Source organism: Ahaetulla prasina, chromosome 1 (genome assembly GCF_028640845.1).
Source record: "Ahaetulla prasina isolate Xishuangbanna chromosome 1, ASM2864084v1, whole genome shotgun sequence".
Lineage (NCBI taxonomy): Eukaryota > Metazoa > Chordata > Lepidosauria > Squamata > Colubridae > Ahaetulla > Ahaetulla prasina.
The window spans coordinates 165,398,781-165,417,686 of NC_080539.1; the positions used below are offsets into that span (position 1 = coordinate 165,398,781).

Sequence of the window (18,906 nt, forward strand, 5' to 3'; positions counted from 1 at the left end):
TAAATCATATTGCTAAGATGAAGAAAACTGAGGTAGGGGATTAGGAAGAGATTTCTGTACATGAAAAGACTCTATTTCCTTAATCTCCGGTACTAAAAATAAGTTTCTGGACTCAAATACTAAAGTCTAATTTTGTGTTTTCTGTCAAGCGCTGACTGATGGATTTTAAGATTCTCATAAAAGTAAATAAGAAAGTCATTTGCCATCAGTCTGCATTCTGTCTATCCTGTCATGCACTATTTTATGAACTAGAAAGGAACATTTGTAGAAATCAACAACTAAAACATTTTTTATAGTAGGGAAAAGAGAGATACGTACTTTTATGAGAACTCGCCTAATCCAGAAATAATTAATAACTTGGAATAAAGAAATGCTTCTTATAGGGCAGACAAGGCAAATTAAATTTCAATATAGTTCTCTAATAATGCTTTTTCTCAAATTAGTAATTATCCTCTCAGAATCTGTCCATTACATTTTAAGAGGCATGGATGGCCTCGGGCTGCCTCTGATGAACAAGTGTTCTATTTACTTTCATCTTCCCAGATATAATAGTAACAAATGGATAAGTATAAGTGTTTTTGTCTAAAATATTTTGTGCCAATTTGAGCTAATGTGTTGGATAATCTAAAATGTGATCCAGTCCAAGTGCAGATCAAGTCTTTACATTTTGCTTTGAAATTAATTAACAACTACAATGAATAAGGAATTAGGGTGAAGTGCAAAGATATCTTAAGTCTAAGAATTTATTTGCATAAATGTATTATGCTTAACTATTTGAATAAGCAAGTGGGTTTGGGGTTTTTGTTTGGGTGGTGATAGTATTACATTTCCAAGGTATAATACATCCTATTCCCAATGGGCTGTAAAAATCTATTGTCAAATAGGCCTACTAGAGCATTAAGTACTCCAAACCCATCAGGTTGATATTTGTAAAGCTGTAACTTACTGGCTATCCTTTGTGGAAAAAGCTAGATTGAAAAAAACTTTTATATTGCTTATAGAACACTTACAGTAAATGATTTTTCTCAAGGACTGGATTTTCAGTTACCCTCATCTTTAAACTTTTGGGCTAAGGTAAACAAGTCAAGTTCATAATTTTCATGCTTATGTTTGCTTAATTGAGAAATGAGGAATTAAAAATTGCTCACCAACTTAAGCTGTTTTGAACACTTTACAGTCATTTCTAAATTCAGAGATTTGTTCAGAGATTTGTTATTTATTTTAAAATCCTACACTGAAATTACATGAGTGCTTACACTTTAAAAGAGGGATAACTATTCTATTATAAATACTCATAACTCTCATTTCAGTTGCGCCCTGTATAAACTACACATTTTTTTCAGTGCTTCAGAGATAAATGCATTTTAAAATTCTTTCCACAACATAGAAATAAACTTGAGATAATTCACTGAAAGAATTTTGTGATCGGCTCAGGATAAAATAATACTTCAAAGAAGGCCTAATCTATTTCCCACAATGCTCATGTGGCATCCATATTTAATTATCACAGTACCTCAATCAGCTTGTTGGCATGTTCACGGAAAACCTGTGCATATTCCTTAACTTCTTTCTCATTCCCATTTTTGGCAGCTTCAATCAAAACAAGGAGTGGCACATTTGTTTCCAGAAAAGAATCTGAAACATGGTCCATAACTGCTTTACGGAGCTAAGAAGAGAAATCAAAACAAATTAAGTTGTTTAACAAGGCAAAATATATTTGCAACTTCTGCATTGCTAAAATACACTTTACTGGTGATCCTTCTATTAAACATACGTGGCCTTTCATGGAGAACAATTATTTCAATGTAGGTGGGATTTTGTTCTTGAAATCTCAAAAAATTACTTGCTTAATTAATTTCGGAATAGACCTAGGTCAAAACACAGGTTCAGCTTCCATTTTGGTGTGACCAAGGAAAAAGATATAAAACTGCTTTAACTAATGACTCTAATGATTAAAAAAAAAACCTAATGATTTTTTTTTTTTGAAAAAGAGCGTTCATTCATTGTTATAGTAGGCAATGGTAATCTATACTGATCCCTAAAGAATCCGTCCAGGGCTGAACAAGTGATCGAGAATATCTAGCCATTCACTGCCTAGCGCTCTGTCTTATATACATCTGAAATCACTAAAGAGATTATATTCTAGATGACCATTTCCTTGTTGGTTGTGCATTAATGTTTCCGGGGTGAGGAACGAAAGCGTCTAATCTTGACTTGAAGGAAGGTTGAAGGAAGGCCTTCCATCCTTCCAAGGTGGGTAAAATGAGGACCCAGATTGTTGGGGGCAATATGCTGATTCTGTAAACGGCTTAGAGAGGGCTGTAAAGGCACTGTGAAGTGGTATAAATCTAAGTGCTACTGCTATAATCTCATCTCCCAAGAATCCACATAAGGACTGCTGCTAACAGTTGTGGAGAAAAGTCCTAGGTTCTCCTGCCCAGCTTATGGCTAATTTAAAAGAGTATACTCTCTGGGGTGTACAGGGAAGGTCAAGGTTTATTGGCAGCATTGGTTTTCTCCGTTTGGTCCTGTCACTGGGCTGAGAGGAAGAGAAAAAAATATTATACTTGTGAACATGACAGAATGAAGAAAGCATCATACTCTAGACTTAAGGTTACCTTGCCCCAAAATCCAAGCATTTAGTTGTCTATAATTGACAGATCTGAAAAAAAATGTTAGAATAAATGGTATGCTGTGTACATAGCAGACTACATGAGCATTTAATACATATTTAATACTATACCTGTCTACGCAAATCTCTTGTCTTTTTTGTCATTTTGTCTATTGCCAAGTTGAGGGCATCACTTCTTTCTTTGCGTCCAGCCTAGAAAATCAAATAAAGCAGCATTAGATTAAAGTACTATAATTATACAATAGCTCAAGTCTAAATTCCACTGACTTTTCCACTCATTATCAATGGCAAACTGAAATCAGCAGAGGTCTTGTATATCAAAACAGTAGTATATAAGAAGTGTTTCTGGACAGATCTAGAAACTAGAATTCAAAATTTGTACCACATATCTGATAATGCACATAGCTTGGATTTTATATTTGGCTTCCTTAGTTGTACTATAGGTTTATTAAGAATGGATTGTAGCAATGTTCCTAACCAGCTGTCTGAGGCAATTGCTATATTGTATTCATTTCGCACAACATCCAGGAAGCTGCTATATAGTTATTTGTGGAACAGTATCATTGTTAGATTCAGACTAAAGAATGAGGCTGGGAGTATAATAGAGTTGGGAGGGAAATTTTTTTAGCATATGTTTGTTTTATTTTTAACTATACCTTGTGTTTGTTCCGGGAAGTCGGGGGGGGGGTGGTTTGTGAAGGGAGGGGGGATGGGGGAAAAGGGGAAAAAAAATTTTGGTAAAACTTTTTGAATAAAAAAAAAAAGAATGAGGCTGGTTTATGATTGAAAAGAAATGTTGCCATGGGTCATGATGGGTCCTTGAAGATGTCCTATTTCCTAATGCATATGATGGACAAATTTCACCACTTTAAAATATGCACAACTATGTAGTATAGGACACATGGAAGAGATTAATTCTCAGGCACAATCCTTTATTCTAGTTGAAACTATAATTTTTCCTATTATAGCACATCTTAGACGATAAACTTTAGAGAGATGTCATTTTCAAGTATCTTCAGAATAAAGCAATAATGCTTTGTTATATTTATTTTATTTATTTATATATTTAGCACAGATAATGTGAAAAATCATTACTGCAAGTATGTACCTAATGGAATAAAGTATATATAATTATGTTCAACAATTTTTTTTGAGTATGCTTAGAACTGCACACAGTTCCTGTGGATTTTTAGATTTGCTAGGTGTAGTGGACTCACCAGTTGTACTGAGGGAGATGTTAAGAAGAGGCTGAGCTTAGAATTTTTGCACTGCAGAAAGCAGTGCAGGTAAGACCTCTCCCCTAAATCCCTGAAGCCTTTTGACTGATCCCAAGAGAAAATGCAATCAAGTCTGGTGAGATTCTTGTAACATAAGTGACTAATAATAAAAACTCTGCTTGAGACTACCCACGAACGATTCTGGTTATTTGCGCCTGATACTAAAGGTGGATTGTACATTTCACTCTGACATAACATGGTTGTTTAGTTTCAGCACAATTAGCCATTATGGGCTATTCAATAAATCGTAGTTAAACAAAGCATAACTTAAAACAATATATGAATCCAGATGCAAAATTAGCTGAATTAAAAGAAACCTGAATAAAGATGAACCTCTTAATTACATGGCAGATTGTTCTAACTCCCAGGAAAACTAATAATTTTGTTTGATTAAATAGCCCTTAGGGATCTTTTTCTGATTAGTTCCACCTGTTTAGAAGTGGTCATCTCTTACAGAAAATGAATTATCACTGCTTTTACTTAATTTAGCAACTGTTTCTGTCCCTAGTTATTCCTTAAGCTCCTTGTGGCCAAGAGCTCCTGTGTCAGGTTTACAAATTTGGCATCTGTCTATAACATGACAACCTTTGTTACATTATGACAGTGTAGAGAAGGAGATGCATGAACTTAAGATTCTGTATCCACGTACATGAGTGCAAAAAATCAAGGGAAATGGAAGGTATCATATTTCTCAAGAAAAACATTTGGTACTAGTAAAACACAAAGGCCCCTTTTTGTACAGGTGGCAGTATTGTACTAGAAAAACATCTGTTGAATTTCACTAACTAAGCTAGCAGACTATGCCTATGCTAGGATATAAGGCTAGTTATGTTTATTTAAAATATTTTAAAAAGAAAACATGACAAACATTAGTATCTTTGGGAGCTTTTAAGTAAAAAGGCAGGATAAAAATAAACTAACATGGATAACAACATTCTCCAGAAAATAAAACATTCAGATACAACAGAAGATGCAAAGAATCATATGTAAGTACAGTAACTCTAGCCAACCCAGATTATGTGAGAATGAAAACATGCACATGGCAATACAAATTCTGTCCTTACATCCTTGCATCCAAGTACAAAGTTGTAGGCTTGGCATCAATTCTGTTTTGTCGTAGTTTTACAACAGGGGTAGATAACCTTTTTATACCTATCGCCCACTTTTGTATCTGTTAGTAGTAAAATTTTCTAACCGCCCACCGGTTCCACAGTAATGTGCCGTTTATCGTTGTCTGCGCATACCTCTCGCGCATCATAGATTGGGTTTGAGGGGAGGAGCTGGCTACCAGCTCTGCTTGTCTGTTACAGCTGGGTGGTGTGGGGTGAGATGTGCAAGCTATTCTGGGACGAGGCTTTTTTGTTTGCGGTCGCACTATAGAGCCATTTAGTTTCACTTACGTAATGTGAACTAAACTTATGCACGGGAGATACAAACAGTATATTTTCAGAAATTTTAATTGTCACAGGGAATTTTATGAAAACCTAATGAAAATGTTTTTAAATAATGCTATGAATTTTTAAAAAAAGTCAATTAAATTTTTTTAAAAAAGGAAAGTGCTTCGGTTTTGGACAAAACCACTACCGCCCATCATGAAAGCTGGAACACCCACTAATGGGCGATAGGGACCAGGTTGACTACCACTGCTTTACAATATCTCCAATTCCTATGGATAATGGGATAAGGAAGCTATAGCTATGGCGGGCAACAAGGAATATAATTAAGCTGCCATGGCACATTGTGCAAACACTTTATATGGGGATCCCACTCAGAAATTCAAACTTAATCCTCATCAATCTGAATGCTAGATTGCCTTGATATCCTATAATAAGCAAGCTTGGTTTTTAATCTAAGGCAAACACATTACTGTATTTCTAACCCAGGGTTTCCGAAATAGGCATACTCTAGCTGACTCCATGTTTTTCTGCTTAAGAGTTATTGACTATGTGTCACAAACAATAAATTGTGCTTTGAAAGGATTGAATCTCATAAAATGAAGACAAATTCCAATAGCTGGATTCAGACCAATGATCTGCTTCCAAAAAGTCTATACACCCATTTGCTGGAATAGAATAATTCATGTATTATAAGTGAAAGTTTAGACTAGTAGTCTAAGTAGAAATATATCTGAGCCAAGATTTAAATTTGTATATCACTATATAGTAACATATTTTTATTGTATGACACTGACCTAATATATTTTAATGATGTACACAGTGTCTAAGGGAGTTAGTGGATAATCTAGAAATATAATAAACAAATGAACATACAAATGGAGGAACTACTCTTGTTTTTATGTATGTTCCCTTTGAATATGCTACCAATGTATAATAATTCTTCTGGTCATACATCTGATTTTACCTAAGATAAACTATAGTACTATGCATCTTGGTCAACATTTCTTGGAATTCTAATGTCCATTGTTTAAAATTGGAAGCCAAATGACTTGGCTCTTATCTTGCAAATCATTTATAATCTGAATTTCCAGCCCTACAAATGCTAGCTATATGCAATATTAACCTCATTTTCTTTACTTATTCGTTACTATGCTTTTGTTGAAATATTTCTCTTTAAACTTCACTTTAATATTTCCCCTTCTTCAGTTGCCTTTGCTACTGAAGTAGCATTTCTACTTTTGCCTTTCTTTGGTTCTTCTAAGATCTGACGAGTTAACGAACAGCAGCCAAATGGCCTACTCCGCTATCTTAAGGGCATCAGGCAATTGCAAGACAAAATTATGAGAAATTTCCACATCACAGAAGCAACTCTTTCCAAATATATTCTCAATAATCTAAATTGTTCAATTCAATTACATAAAAAGACAGCAAAACTGGGAAGAAAATAAATGACTTTCTATTACTATCTTTATTTAAAAATGATTCCCTTAATTAAAGCAGAGATGAATTTTTCTTTCATAAATAGTATTGTAGACACTACTTAAATAGGACACACTTCTGTTCCATATTCATTCATTCATTCATTCATTCATTCATTCATTCATTCATTCATTCATTCATTCATTCTCTCTCTCTTTGTGTCTCTCCCTCCCTCCCTCCCACACATACACTACAGTTCTGTGTGGCAGAAAGGATGATAGCTACTTATCCTCCTCTTCTGACTTGAAGGAGATACTCGTCTTTTACAAATGGAGGGCCAATAGTTCTTTTTTCAGTGATCTTGTCCCCTTTTCTTCCAGTTTGGTCCACTTTTTCTTTTTTCATTCCAAATATGACTATCCCTTTTTCACATCCTTTCTCCACCCCACTTTTCTTTTCGCTTTTCAGCTGGAATGAAGATGTTTGTGTGCACTTGCATTTTTATGTGAAAGGGAATAACTTTGTGTGTGTGTGTGCGCGTGTGTGTGTGCATGCACATGCAGGGAGAATCAATTTAAAAAATTGGAGTGCCTTATTTTACATACAACTAGGGATTCATTCAATTTCAGCTTTTATCCTTTTTAAGACTGTTGCTTCTGGCAAAAGTATTTGTAAACCAGACTATGTCTAATATGTCATATGCATAGGTCCTTTGGAAGAGGAAAAACCCTCCAGGACTAGATTCAGCAGAGAGGATGGTATACTTTAGTCTGATATAGTAAAAATTTATGCATTAAATATAATAACTGAACATGTCCATAGTTTCTTTCATCTCTTCATTTCTTGGACATTGTCTAAAATTTAGGGTCTCTTCCCGACGTGTATCTCAAATATCTGGAAACTGCAGAATTATGCACAATTTAAAAATATGAGTTCCAAGAGCTAAAATAAAAAGGACTCAGCTAAGATAGTGGCAAGTTTAGTACTTTAAGATAGCCATGCACAGCATGGAGCTGCCTTTCAGTAGGTATTTGGAAGTCTGGCATCTTCAGTTTCAAAACCACACCTCTGTGAACACATTTTCCTTCCCAATCAAAAAGTTCAGCAGAATGTTGGATCTGATTTGGAAGTTGCAAAGCGAAGGCACTTGGAAGTTTCTTTATGACTTAGAACCACACATAAAAGTTCCACATCCCACTGTTTTTGATCTAGAACAGAAAAGGACCTCTTCAGCTAGAGACCAGTTCAAACTCCTTCATCTTTTTTCAAGAAAGGAGGTACTTTTTCCTATTTTGTCAAATCTGCTAACTACTAATCACTACTTCAAGTCAGAGCGCCTTTGGACTTTGTGTGTGCTTCATTGGTTGCTGTTGAACACCTTCCATCATTCTAACTGTGGAAGCACAATTTTTGGCTTGGCTAATGAGATCTGGTTAAATCTGTAACTAACCTCCTCCGCCCCACCAGCCAAATGTAAAGATTCAGATTTAATGGTAATTTTTTTCTGAAAAGTACTGCATATTCAAAATTCTAAAGACAGTATCTGAAAATTCTTGATATTATCTGCCATAAATATGTATTCAAGAATTCTACAAATGTCAGGTGAAAAGGAAGTAATTTCCCTGAGAAAAATAGGCATAGAAAAAAGTAGCATAGTTACTTACACTGCTAAATCATATAGTTTTAATATCATGAGTGCATGCATATAAGTATACACACGCACACACACACATGAATATAAAAAAAGTACAGGTTACTTTACCAGTTAAAAAATTATAGCAGTGACAGAATAATATTCAAAATATAAAGTGTGAGGTTAGGTCCTATTAGCATTAATTCTTATTAACTGAGAATTATATTTCAATGTTGCCAAATTTGGATAAAACTATATTACCATTTCCAAATAAAATATTTACTAGGTTATTCACATTATTTGAACTGATAACTGTAAGGCCAAGGGTGCAGTTAAATACTACTGCATCTGGATCACTCTTCAGTTCAATTTAAGAAGTAAAAGAGCTACATATTTAATAAATAAAGATGGTACTGTCCTGTACATTTCTGAGGGCTCAGTCATTTAGAATGGAATCCACGTATGTATTGAGTATGTATACATTTCTAAATTCTGTCTGAACTACCCCGATGAAGAAACATCAAAACCCAGTGAAATTGATTTTCACACACAACTTTATAATTTTTAAGATCTTGCCTTTAAGATATTCCCTTAAAAAACTTTTTAAGTGAATGCCACTAACTTCTAAAGTGCTATATCGTGTGTGTGTGTGTGTGTGTGTGTGTGTGTGTGTGTGTGTGTGGTGTAATGCTCTTATGTACCACCTTTACAGTTTTCATACAGAATACCAACACAAATACTAAATCAGAAAAATCAAAATCTGTACAGCTTAAGATTGTAGTAATAAGCATGTAATCTACAAGACAGACTCTTGCAAAATCATTCCTATCTTCTGGATATCAGCTGAAGAATTCTTACTTTTTTTCCTCTTAGTGGTAGTCTAATCTCACAATTGAGAGTTTGCACTATAGTGCCTTAAACTGCAAAAGCTTCTGGAAAACCCAAACAAAAAGGAACGTCACAGGATGACGTCAGCCTATATACAGTTGTGTGGTAGCAGCACATAAGCAAATGCGTTCTGTACCTTAGCCCTGAAAGCTTTTCAGCAAATGCATTCAAGCGACTACAGAAGCTTCTCTCAGTGATAAGCTACCCATCTGCCATCAACAAGTTAAGAGTAAAAAAGCCATAGCTGTGGAAAGCGTTTGCAATTAAGCAGCTGTACAGTATAAGAAAACCTGCTAATCAACTCAGCACTGATTCGGGAATTAACAGATCTGCCACTGAAAATCAAGGTCATGAATTCAAAGGAATATATTGGAAATGGGATGTGAAGCCTTTTTATTTACTCCAAAATCAAAGAAGAGTAAAGAGAGTAAATGATTTAAAAGCTGTCAACGTTAGAGCTTTTTACAGACTCACTGTGTTGAGTCTAAAACTACGACTGAATGCAACCTCCAACGTACTCAAAAGAATGGGTAAGTTTGCATTATTTGACTTGTTTTATAATGTGCAGTTAATCTAGCTTTTGAAATGCATGTTTAGGAAGCAGTACTTTTTTAAGACGGGGGAACTGTTTATCAGTAATTTCAGTAACTTAGATATCTCTACCAAGATTTTTTTTAAAATAAAAATTAAAGCTCCAAAACCTTTTAATGCATGTCATTATTTGCAGCAATCTTTCTCTTCTTGTTCTAAGCATACCTCTGATAAGAATATCCTATTTTGTTGTTTCCCTGAATTATATTCTGCAGGCTTACATTTCAAGTGGCCATTAGGGGCTCCTATGCTGGCAGCAGTATATGCAATGAGTATTGTTTTTAAAATGCTGCCTGCCTTGGGCACGGCTTGTCCACCAAAATGCCGTTGTGAGAAGCTGCTCTTTTACTGTGACTCTCAGGGGTTTCACTCAGTGCCAAACACCACTGACAAGGGCTGTCTAGGTTTGTCATTGAGGCACAATTTTATTATGGAACTTGAAGGGGATCAGTTTGCAAGCTTCAGTCAACTTACCTGGCTTCATTTAGACCATAATCAAATTGATACAGTAAGAGAAGATGCTTTTCAAGGACTGTATAAACTCAAGGAATTAATTTTAAGTTCAAACAAAATATCTTATTTACCAAACACAACTTTCAGCCAGCTGCTTAACCTGCAACATTTGGATCTCTCTTTCAATCAATTATCTGCTTTGAATCCTGAATTGTTGTATGGCCTTCGTAAACTGCAAACTCTGAGTTTACGTTCAAATTCTCTGAGGACTATTCCAGTCCGCCTGTTTTCAGACTGTCGTAGTTTGGATTTTTTGGATTTGAGCACAAATCGCTTGCGAAGTTTGGCGCGCAATGGATTTGCAGGATTAACCAAACTAAGAGAGCTTCACCTAGAGCACAACCAGCTGACAAAGATTAACTTTGCTCACTTCCTTCGGCTAAGCAATCTGCACATGCTCTTCTTACAGGGGAATAAAATTAGCAACCTGACCTGTGGGATGGAATGGACCTGGAGCACTTTAGAAAAGCTAGATTTGTCTGGAAATGATATCAAAGCCATTGATACGACAGTTTTTGAAATAATGCCTAATCTTAAAATTCTCTTAATGGATAACAACAAGCTAACCACTCTGGAGTCCAAGGTTTTATATTCACTTAAAACCCTAACGACTGTGGGTCTCTCCGGCAACCCCTGGGAATGCAGCCCCAAAATATGTGCACTAGCCACATGGCTCAGTGGCTTCCAAGGTCGGTGGGAATACTCCATCCTTTGTCATACCCCAAACCATACCCAGGGAGAGGATATTCTAGATGCAGTTTATGGTTTTCAGCTTTGCTGGAATTTATCGACTGTTGTTACACCCATTGCTACAACTCACAGAGCTCCAACAACTGAATATACAAAGCGAATAAGCTCCTCAAATTTCCATGTGGGAGATAAAGAAATTTCAACCACCACAGGCATACCCTTTACCACAGAAGAGCAGATGCCTGAACCAAACAATGTCATCTTCACCCAGCAGGTAATTACAGGAACAATGGCTTTATTATTTTCTTTCTTTTTTATCATTTTTGTAGTGTTCATCTCCAGGAAGTGCTGTCCTCCCACATTAAGAAAAATTAGGCAGTGTTCAATGATTCAAAGCCACAGGCAACTACGATCTCAAACACGGCTGCATATGTCAAATATGTCAGACCAAGGACCATATAATGAATATGAACCTGCCCATGAAGGACCCTTCATCATCATTAATGGCTATGGACAATGCAAATGTCAGCAGTTACCCTATAAAGAATGTGAAGTGTAATATCTACAGGTAATCTAAGAACACAAAGGAGATAAACTTATTTTAAATTGCAGGGATCCGATACATTTTTAAAAAACTCAAATACTGAGAAAGCCTAGATTTTTCTAAGCAACTTGTTTTGAGTGATGCAGTAGTATTTCAGGGTGTTGTTTTTTTTTAAATAAACCCACAATATTTTCAGTGTTTAAATAACAGTGTTGGCATTACATTTGCATTCCTGATGTTTGGAATCTAAATATGCTCAGCCCAAAATATGTATATTGTTTCATGTTATGTAATTATATGTGTAATTTTTTATTTTTTTACTCCCAAGCCTCCAGATATAATTTAGAAAAATAATTTGGATGAAAATATTGTTGGGTATCTATTTAATGGACTTAAGGGGGAATATTTTACCAAATGATGCATTGTAATTACTAAATTTTACCAACATTTCAGCCAGTTCAGTGTTTCATGAAGTACATACTAAACAAAAAACAAAAAAGATAATTTCTTTAAAAGATTGTTCTGTCTTGTGATCTACAGTACAAAGGTGCAGAAAAGAGATTTTCCAGTCTACTACAGCATGGAATTTTAGTACTATTTTAACTCCATAGTAAGAATTCAGAATTCTAAATGTGTTGCAAATTCAGAATATAGCTTACTGCCACTTCTGAATAAAGATCACATTCATTACTTCAAAATATTAACCTGCTACAGCTATTCAGTAGCATTTAGTGTGGTCTCCAAATATTACACGAGCTTCAACTTTTGTTAAATCTGTCCTGACTTTAATGGGATACATTTCATACCAAGGAGCAACATATAAAGAAATGAACATTAAGGATTTTTTTTAAGCAAAAAAGCCTTCTTTCTTTTCCTCAACAAGCCTAACTGACTACTTAATACCAGAAAACTATTTTCTATCTTCATTACTATTCCTCTGGCACCGAATTATTCTCACAGAATGAACTCTCAATTACCACTGTAAATTCCAACACTGGATAATTTAAACACCAATCCAATATTCAAGGAGAGGGCTCTACTGATTGCAATATAATTAATTAATTTAATTACACTCATGGAAAGAGTAAGAACTTTTAAAACTCAGATTGGGTTTGTTTTTTTTTGTGAGGAAGGTTATAATGTCATTTAAAATAGGACAAAATTTCTCTGAAAAGCAAAGAATCAATTCTTGGATCTTAAAAATTCTAGATTTAGTGTTTATGAAACTTACTTTACTACACATTTGTGTAGTTTAAATGTAATACAATTAAGAAAGTATTTAGTACAACTCTCAAATCATGAACACATAATCAAAGGTATAATATTTTGAAGAAAATGTACATATGTAGATCTAACCATCATGCCAAGTTCAACAATGACATTTGTTAGTGGGGAAAAGAAATATTGATGCTTGGATTCTTTAAAATCAATATATAACATTGTATATTGTACTATGCTGCAAGGTTTTCAAACAAATCATCATTTTTCTGATGCGTGTGCTATATAAACATCCTTGAATAAATATTGCAAAGGTTTGAACAGGGTGAAAAGGATGGAAATTTCAGACTTTAAAGCCAATGCATCAAATCCTAGTACTTGCAAGTTTTATAATCGGCATTACTTTAGCTCAATATATTGGATTGTATTACTTAAAGCTCTATTAAACCAAACTGTTAGTGAAAAGTAGATAAAATCTACAAATCCTCTACATGATAAGCCATTGTCTTTCAGCCATATACAACACATTCTATGCATCTGGTAACTAGATTTTATCTGCATTGAAACATAATATCTATTAAGAATCCATGTTCCACTTATCAAACTGAGAACTGCCTATGTTTTGGTCTCTATTTCCACCTACTAACTTAACAAGAACCCACTGTGTGTAAGCAAATTGGTTTGAAGGTTAAAAGATGTATAAACTGCAAAGATTTGGAAGGCAACTGAGTAACAATTATATTAACATTTACATTCTAACAACATTTTTCTCAGCATCTTAAGATACTCCATCAGAATACAGCCCAGCATTATTTCATCAGCATTATTTAACTATATGGAGTTGCAACAACTGACTTACTAATTGGTCAAAACCCTTTGTTATTACTATCCCTTCTCTTCAGGGCACTTCACCCAAGTCAGGAGATGCTGCAGGAAGTACTAGCAGCTAAGAGATTTATTTTCTCCTATGTCAATCTGTTCTCTTTTTCTTCTGAACTACCTGAAAACACCTATACGGTATAATATAATTTTCATAGTCATACAAGACTTGAGAATACAAATTTTAGCCCCTTAGTTAATATCTCATTTTATCATGCCTACATATTTGACTGTTTTAATCTAAAGAGAAAGTGCAGGACAATATTATGCATTAATTTTATAACATCAGTCATATAGGCTGCATGGTATAGTTATATAATTACCAAAATATATCAGCTGTAGACCAGTTTGGTTCTAGTTATGTTAATTGGATTTCTCTACTCTACTTTTCCTTAAGAGTCTAAAAAGAGGGCATTTTTTAAAGTGACAAAGCTAAAAGCTACTGATATCACATTCAGTAATGCAGCAAGTCTTATTTAAGACTATGACCAGTCCCAATATGTATTTTCAGACTGACAGGATCATCAAATAAAGAGTTTGAATATACGCATATGCAAAAGCCATAGGCAAAATATTAACATCACCCAATAGCAATTTAAACACAATTTTCAGTGCCTCCCCCCGATTATTACTTATTCATGGGAGATGGGTATGATATATCCTTGGCAAAGATTCAAATGCTGAATCATTAAATAAAATTTTAGGTGATATGCAAACCTGTATGAATTAATTCTAAACTGGTGTAAATTATGAGGCTATTGATCACACACAGCCCAAAGCATCATGTTTCTCCCAAATGCTCAAACCAAAGCTGAAATACAGATTTTTGCCATTTTTATCTAGTAGTTCTTAACATAATGCCGTCTTGAATTACTTCATATTCTATAGTTGATATTTCAAGTGACGGTTACAACAGTCCCAGAAGAAAAATAAATAATGGATGCATCACTTATTTTAACACTGTTCAATCAGTCCTTGAACATATAAATAATTTCCATTATTTCAGAGAGCAAAGGTTCCTGCAAGCAAGTTCCTGAATTAAATGTTCACAGCTACTATAGGAAGAACAAGTTGTGATGGTTAATTATGTTCAATATCACCTTCCAATCCAAGATCTAATATAAAGACTGAACTTTATAAGCTTTTACCTGGCATAGTACTGTACTATAAATTCATAATAATTTAATATTGAAGGACATATTTAGTGGGGAATCTTATTGAGACATCATATAATACAAATCATGTCATCTAAATGAAAAGCAAATAATGATCATCATATCTGCATCATCAATTTCAGAGATAAATACTATACTTCTATTTCAGTTATCATTCTATCTTCCCCCTCAAATTTTTAAATGTTGAAAATATTAATAGAAAATTCAAATGATTTTTATTAGCAATATTCTAAGTGCATTTTCGATGGTGGTGGTGGGAAGTTCATAATGCAGTAAGTGCAGTGTACAAAAACATTAAAAAAATCTATACATTATAAAACTAGAAGCTGACTCTTTCTTGGTGCCCTTTCAAGATAAGAAACCGTGAATTTCATTTTTTTTCTTGGTTATAAGTTTGCTTATATCTTTCCTTATAATACAGGTTATAGGAAAATCTCTTTTTGGAATGAGCATATTGTTTTGCTTCCAAGACACAAATATGATGCCCTTGTGTTTTGGGTATTATCAATGTCACGGTATCATATCAAATAGACATTATTTTGTTACTTATAACAAGTAAATAGGCAATTTTCATATCACAACCCTCAAGATTTTTTATAACGATGAAAAATTGTAGAAGACTGCCTTTTTAAAATTCTAAGAACATAATATTAAATTTGAATGGGAAGGAGCTCAGCATCATTAAATCAAATATTTTCACAAATTTTCATATTCTTCATGTTCTCATCTGCAAATTATTTATGAGGAACCCATGTTGGGCATAACTTCCAGTTTTATGTGCTAAGATTACTGTAATTTTCTAGGCTTTTTTATAAAATGAAGAAAAAATTTTCAGCAGATTCTATCCAATCTTTTTTTTTTTTGGTACCTCTGAACTGGCCTCTGCCAATAGACACAAAGGAATGTAAAGAGATTAGTTTTATAATCCCATGTTATGAATTTTCTTATATTAATTAATCACCTATTATTCAACATGATTTTACTGAAATCACTACATTGACAGAGTAGAATCTGATAGATGATCTTCCAGAATACATGTGAATAATCCTTTTTATATCAAACACCAGATTTTCCAACATAGTCAAATTGATCACTTGTACAACTAAAACAATCTTCAGTTCCTCTGCCAGTTTATGTGCAGTCAGCAATGTAAGGCTCATAGCAAATTTAATTTCTAGTCCAAGTGCTTAAATAAGAAGATACAATATAAACTGTTCCATGTCTAAGTATGAGACTTAACAGTCCATGAAAGGAAAAACATCAGTCTCAAATTGCTCTGAGGCCATTCAAAGACTTGCACAGAAAGCACTGATAAAAAGTTCAAGAAAAAACATTTTGTAAAGGGATTAGAATGGTAAACAGGTTACGAAGTCTCAGATTCTATCTTGTAAGAACAGGTTTTTGTATTTTAAATTATTTCATTCATTTAAGTAGACTTAAAAGATACTAAAACATGCAATATATGTAGTTCTTAACCCCATTTCTACTCAAGGGTCTATGTCCCTAAGAGAAATGTGCAGTTTAATAGAAGACCACAATAAGCATTAAGAACTAATTACCGCATTTGAATTAAGGAAATCATTTTTGTTAATATATGGGGACCCTAATGTACATTTTCAATCTAAAATTGAAAATAACTTCTGGGACAGACATATATTCTAATATTTAGTCATCTCAATGCATAAGTGGCTTTCAATTATCATAATCGCTGAAATTCAACCAACCTGACCTTAGAAGCTTTTTTTGTAAAAGCAAAACACCAATCTTGCAACAAAAATTATCCAGTGTTTTCTAATAAGCATAGCTATTTAAAGACAAGATTTAATTCTCTCTTTTCCTTGTACTGCTCTTCACTTTTCAAATGCCTAAAATCTGCAGTATATTTCAGAAGAGCAGTTTTTCATTCTTTTCAAGGCAGAAAAAATATCTTTGGATTAAAGACACATTTGAATACTTGGCTATTATTAATACTGCTCAGCATGCACAGGATAGTAATAGTGATATTATATCTCACATTAAATAAGATCAGGATGTTACAGGAAAGGATGCCATTCCATCAGCAGAAAGTAAACATGAATTATTCTGTATTATTTGAATGAAGCAATTCCTCTCCCCCCATAACTAGATAGCTTTGTCTGATTACAAGAGGCAGAACTGTAATTTTCTAGGTGCTGTCTTAGCTTTTTTTTCCTTAGAGGTTGAAAAATAACAATTTCTTCTTTCAGTAATATTAACTTCTATTCTGAGATGTCCTTCAATTATTTTGGTTCTATGCTCTGGAAATAGGCTAAGAGGAATTAGGCAAAAGTAATGTGCATGTAATTTTCTTTTCATAAAATGAGGACAATAATTTGCTTTTTAGATACATTTTGAAATGTAATGATATTTGAATGGCCTAATTTCCTGATAGACAAGCCCCATTATCAATTGAAGCTTAAAATGTCTTTGACCTTTCATTGTCTTCTCAATGCTTAAACTCTTATTAGTGCTGAAAACCATTTCTTAGTTTATCAGCCACTGCATATTTTTGATTCTTCTAACAGAAAAAAAATGCAGAAGAGACAGAGATGCCTTGTTAATCAGAAATAATTCCTGGCATATGTAAATTTTAAAATTTTTTTTACATATTCATCTTTCACCTTTTCTGGAAGCTCAAAGTGGTATATAAATCCTTCCCCCACAACTCGTATCCCAAAATAACTTGTAATAAGAGAAAAAAAGATTGGTCTAGTTAATGATACAAGCTCTATAGTTAAGAGAAGAACCCTGGGGTCTCCAGTGCAAGTTTAATTCACTGGCAGAAAAACTCAGCAGAGTAGTCCAGCTTGGAAACTAAACATTGTTTTCCACTATGAAAAATTGCTACTGATCTATAGAACTGCAGATACTGGAAATTTTTGCTCCTTTTTAAAAAAAATAATCTTAATGATGTGTTATTAAATAAGCTAGGTTAAAATAATCTGTTGGCTTGTTTTCTTAAATAAAGATAAGCTTTTAATTAAATTAAAACCAAAACCAAAAGTATACCATCTTCTCACAGTACTGCCAGATGGCAAACACAAAATGGCTATTGTACTAAACCATAACTTTAGTATTTGATAGAGCTACATCCCTGTTAAAAGTTGCAATACTGTAATCAGTGTTCTATATATTGAGATCTTGTCACATAATTCCAGTGATGAATAATTGAATTAATATCCATATAACAAGGTTATTGCATAAATGGACCAAATATCTGAAAATAGGACTGGGAAAATGCCCAATTTGCTGATACAGTCAATTTTCCTTTCTGCAAGACATGACATTTCACAACTATTTCTGAATTTAATTTTCTCAATAATATAGAAAAGAAATTAATGAAATTCAAAGGTCAAATATTTTAAAAAATTAGTCATAATTAGTGAAGAGGGTTACGTGGCTTCCATTATTGAAGAGGATTGAATTAAATATATTATATACCAGTACCCACTAAATCAATGGTAGTCAACCTGGTCCCTACTGTCCACTAGTGGGCGTTCTAGCTTTCATGGTGGGCGGTAGGGGTTTTGTCTGATACTGAAGCACTTTCCTTTTTTTTATTTAATTGAATTGAATTTAATTTTTTTAAAAAAAATTCATAGCATTATTTAAAAACATTTTCATTAGGTTTTCATAAAATTTCCCGTGACAATTTAAATTTCTGAAAATATATTATTTGTATCGCCCGCGCATAAGTTTAATTCACGTTACGTAAGTGAAACTAAATGGCGCTATAGTGCAACCACAAACAAAAGTGCCTTATCCCAGAATAGCTCGCACATCTCCCCGCACACCACCCAACTGTAACAGACAAGCAGAGCTGGTAGCGGGCCCCCCACAAACCTAATCCATGATGCGCAAGAGGCCTGCGCAGACAATGATACATGGCACATTACTGTGGAACTGATGAACGGTTAGAAAATTTTACTACTAACAGATACAAAAGTGGGCGGTAGGTATAAAAAGGTTGACTACCCCTGCACTAAATGAAGCAAATTTTTTAACGCTTGTAGTTCATTCCAGCACTACTCA

At 34.0% G+C, this 18,906-nt stretch overlaps 2 protein-coding genes across 2 annotated transcripts in view; one reads left to right on the forward strand and one right to left on the reverse strand.

Moving 5' to 3' along the window:
• Positions 1-18,906, reverse strand: part of CTNNA1 (catenin alpha 1) — an 81,458-nt gene that overhangs the window by 41,054 nt on the left and 21,498 nt on the right. The window contains exons 8-9 of the mRNA XM_058180272.1: positions 2,744-2,824; positions 1,514-1,666 (exon numbers count right to left, since the gene is read on the reverse strand). Of these exons, the coding sequence (XP_058036255.1) occupies positions 1,514-1,666; positions 2,744-2,824 (234 nt within the window). The remainder of the gene's footprint in view (positions 1-1,513; positions 1,667-2,743; positions 2,825-18,906) is intronic.
• Positions 9,022-15,011, forward strand: LRRTM2 (leucine rich repeat transmembrane neuronal 2). The gene has a single exon (XM_058180430.1). It carries the CDS (start codon positions 9,836-9,838, stop codon positions 11,597-11,599), a length of 1,764 nt encoding a protein of 587 aa, XP_058036413.1. The 5' UTR covers positions 9,022-9,835; the 3' UTR covers positions 11,600-15,011.

What these genes read in the sequence shown, in the direction of transcription:
- LRRTM2 (XM_058180430.1), top strand. Translation starts at nt 9,836, where the DNA reads ATGTTTAGGAAGCAGTACTTTTTTAAGACGGGGGAACTGTTTATCAGT.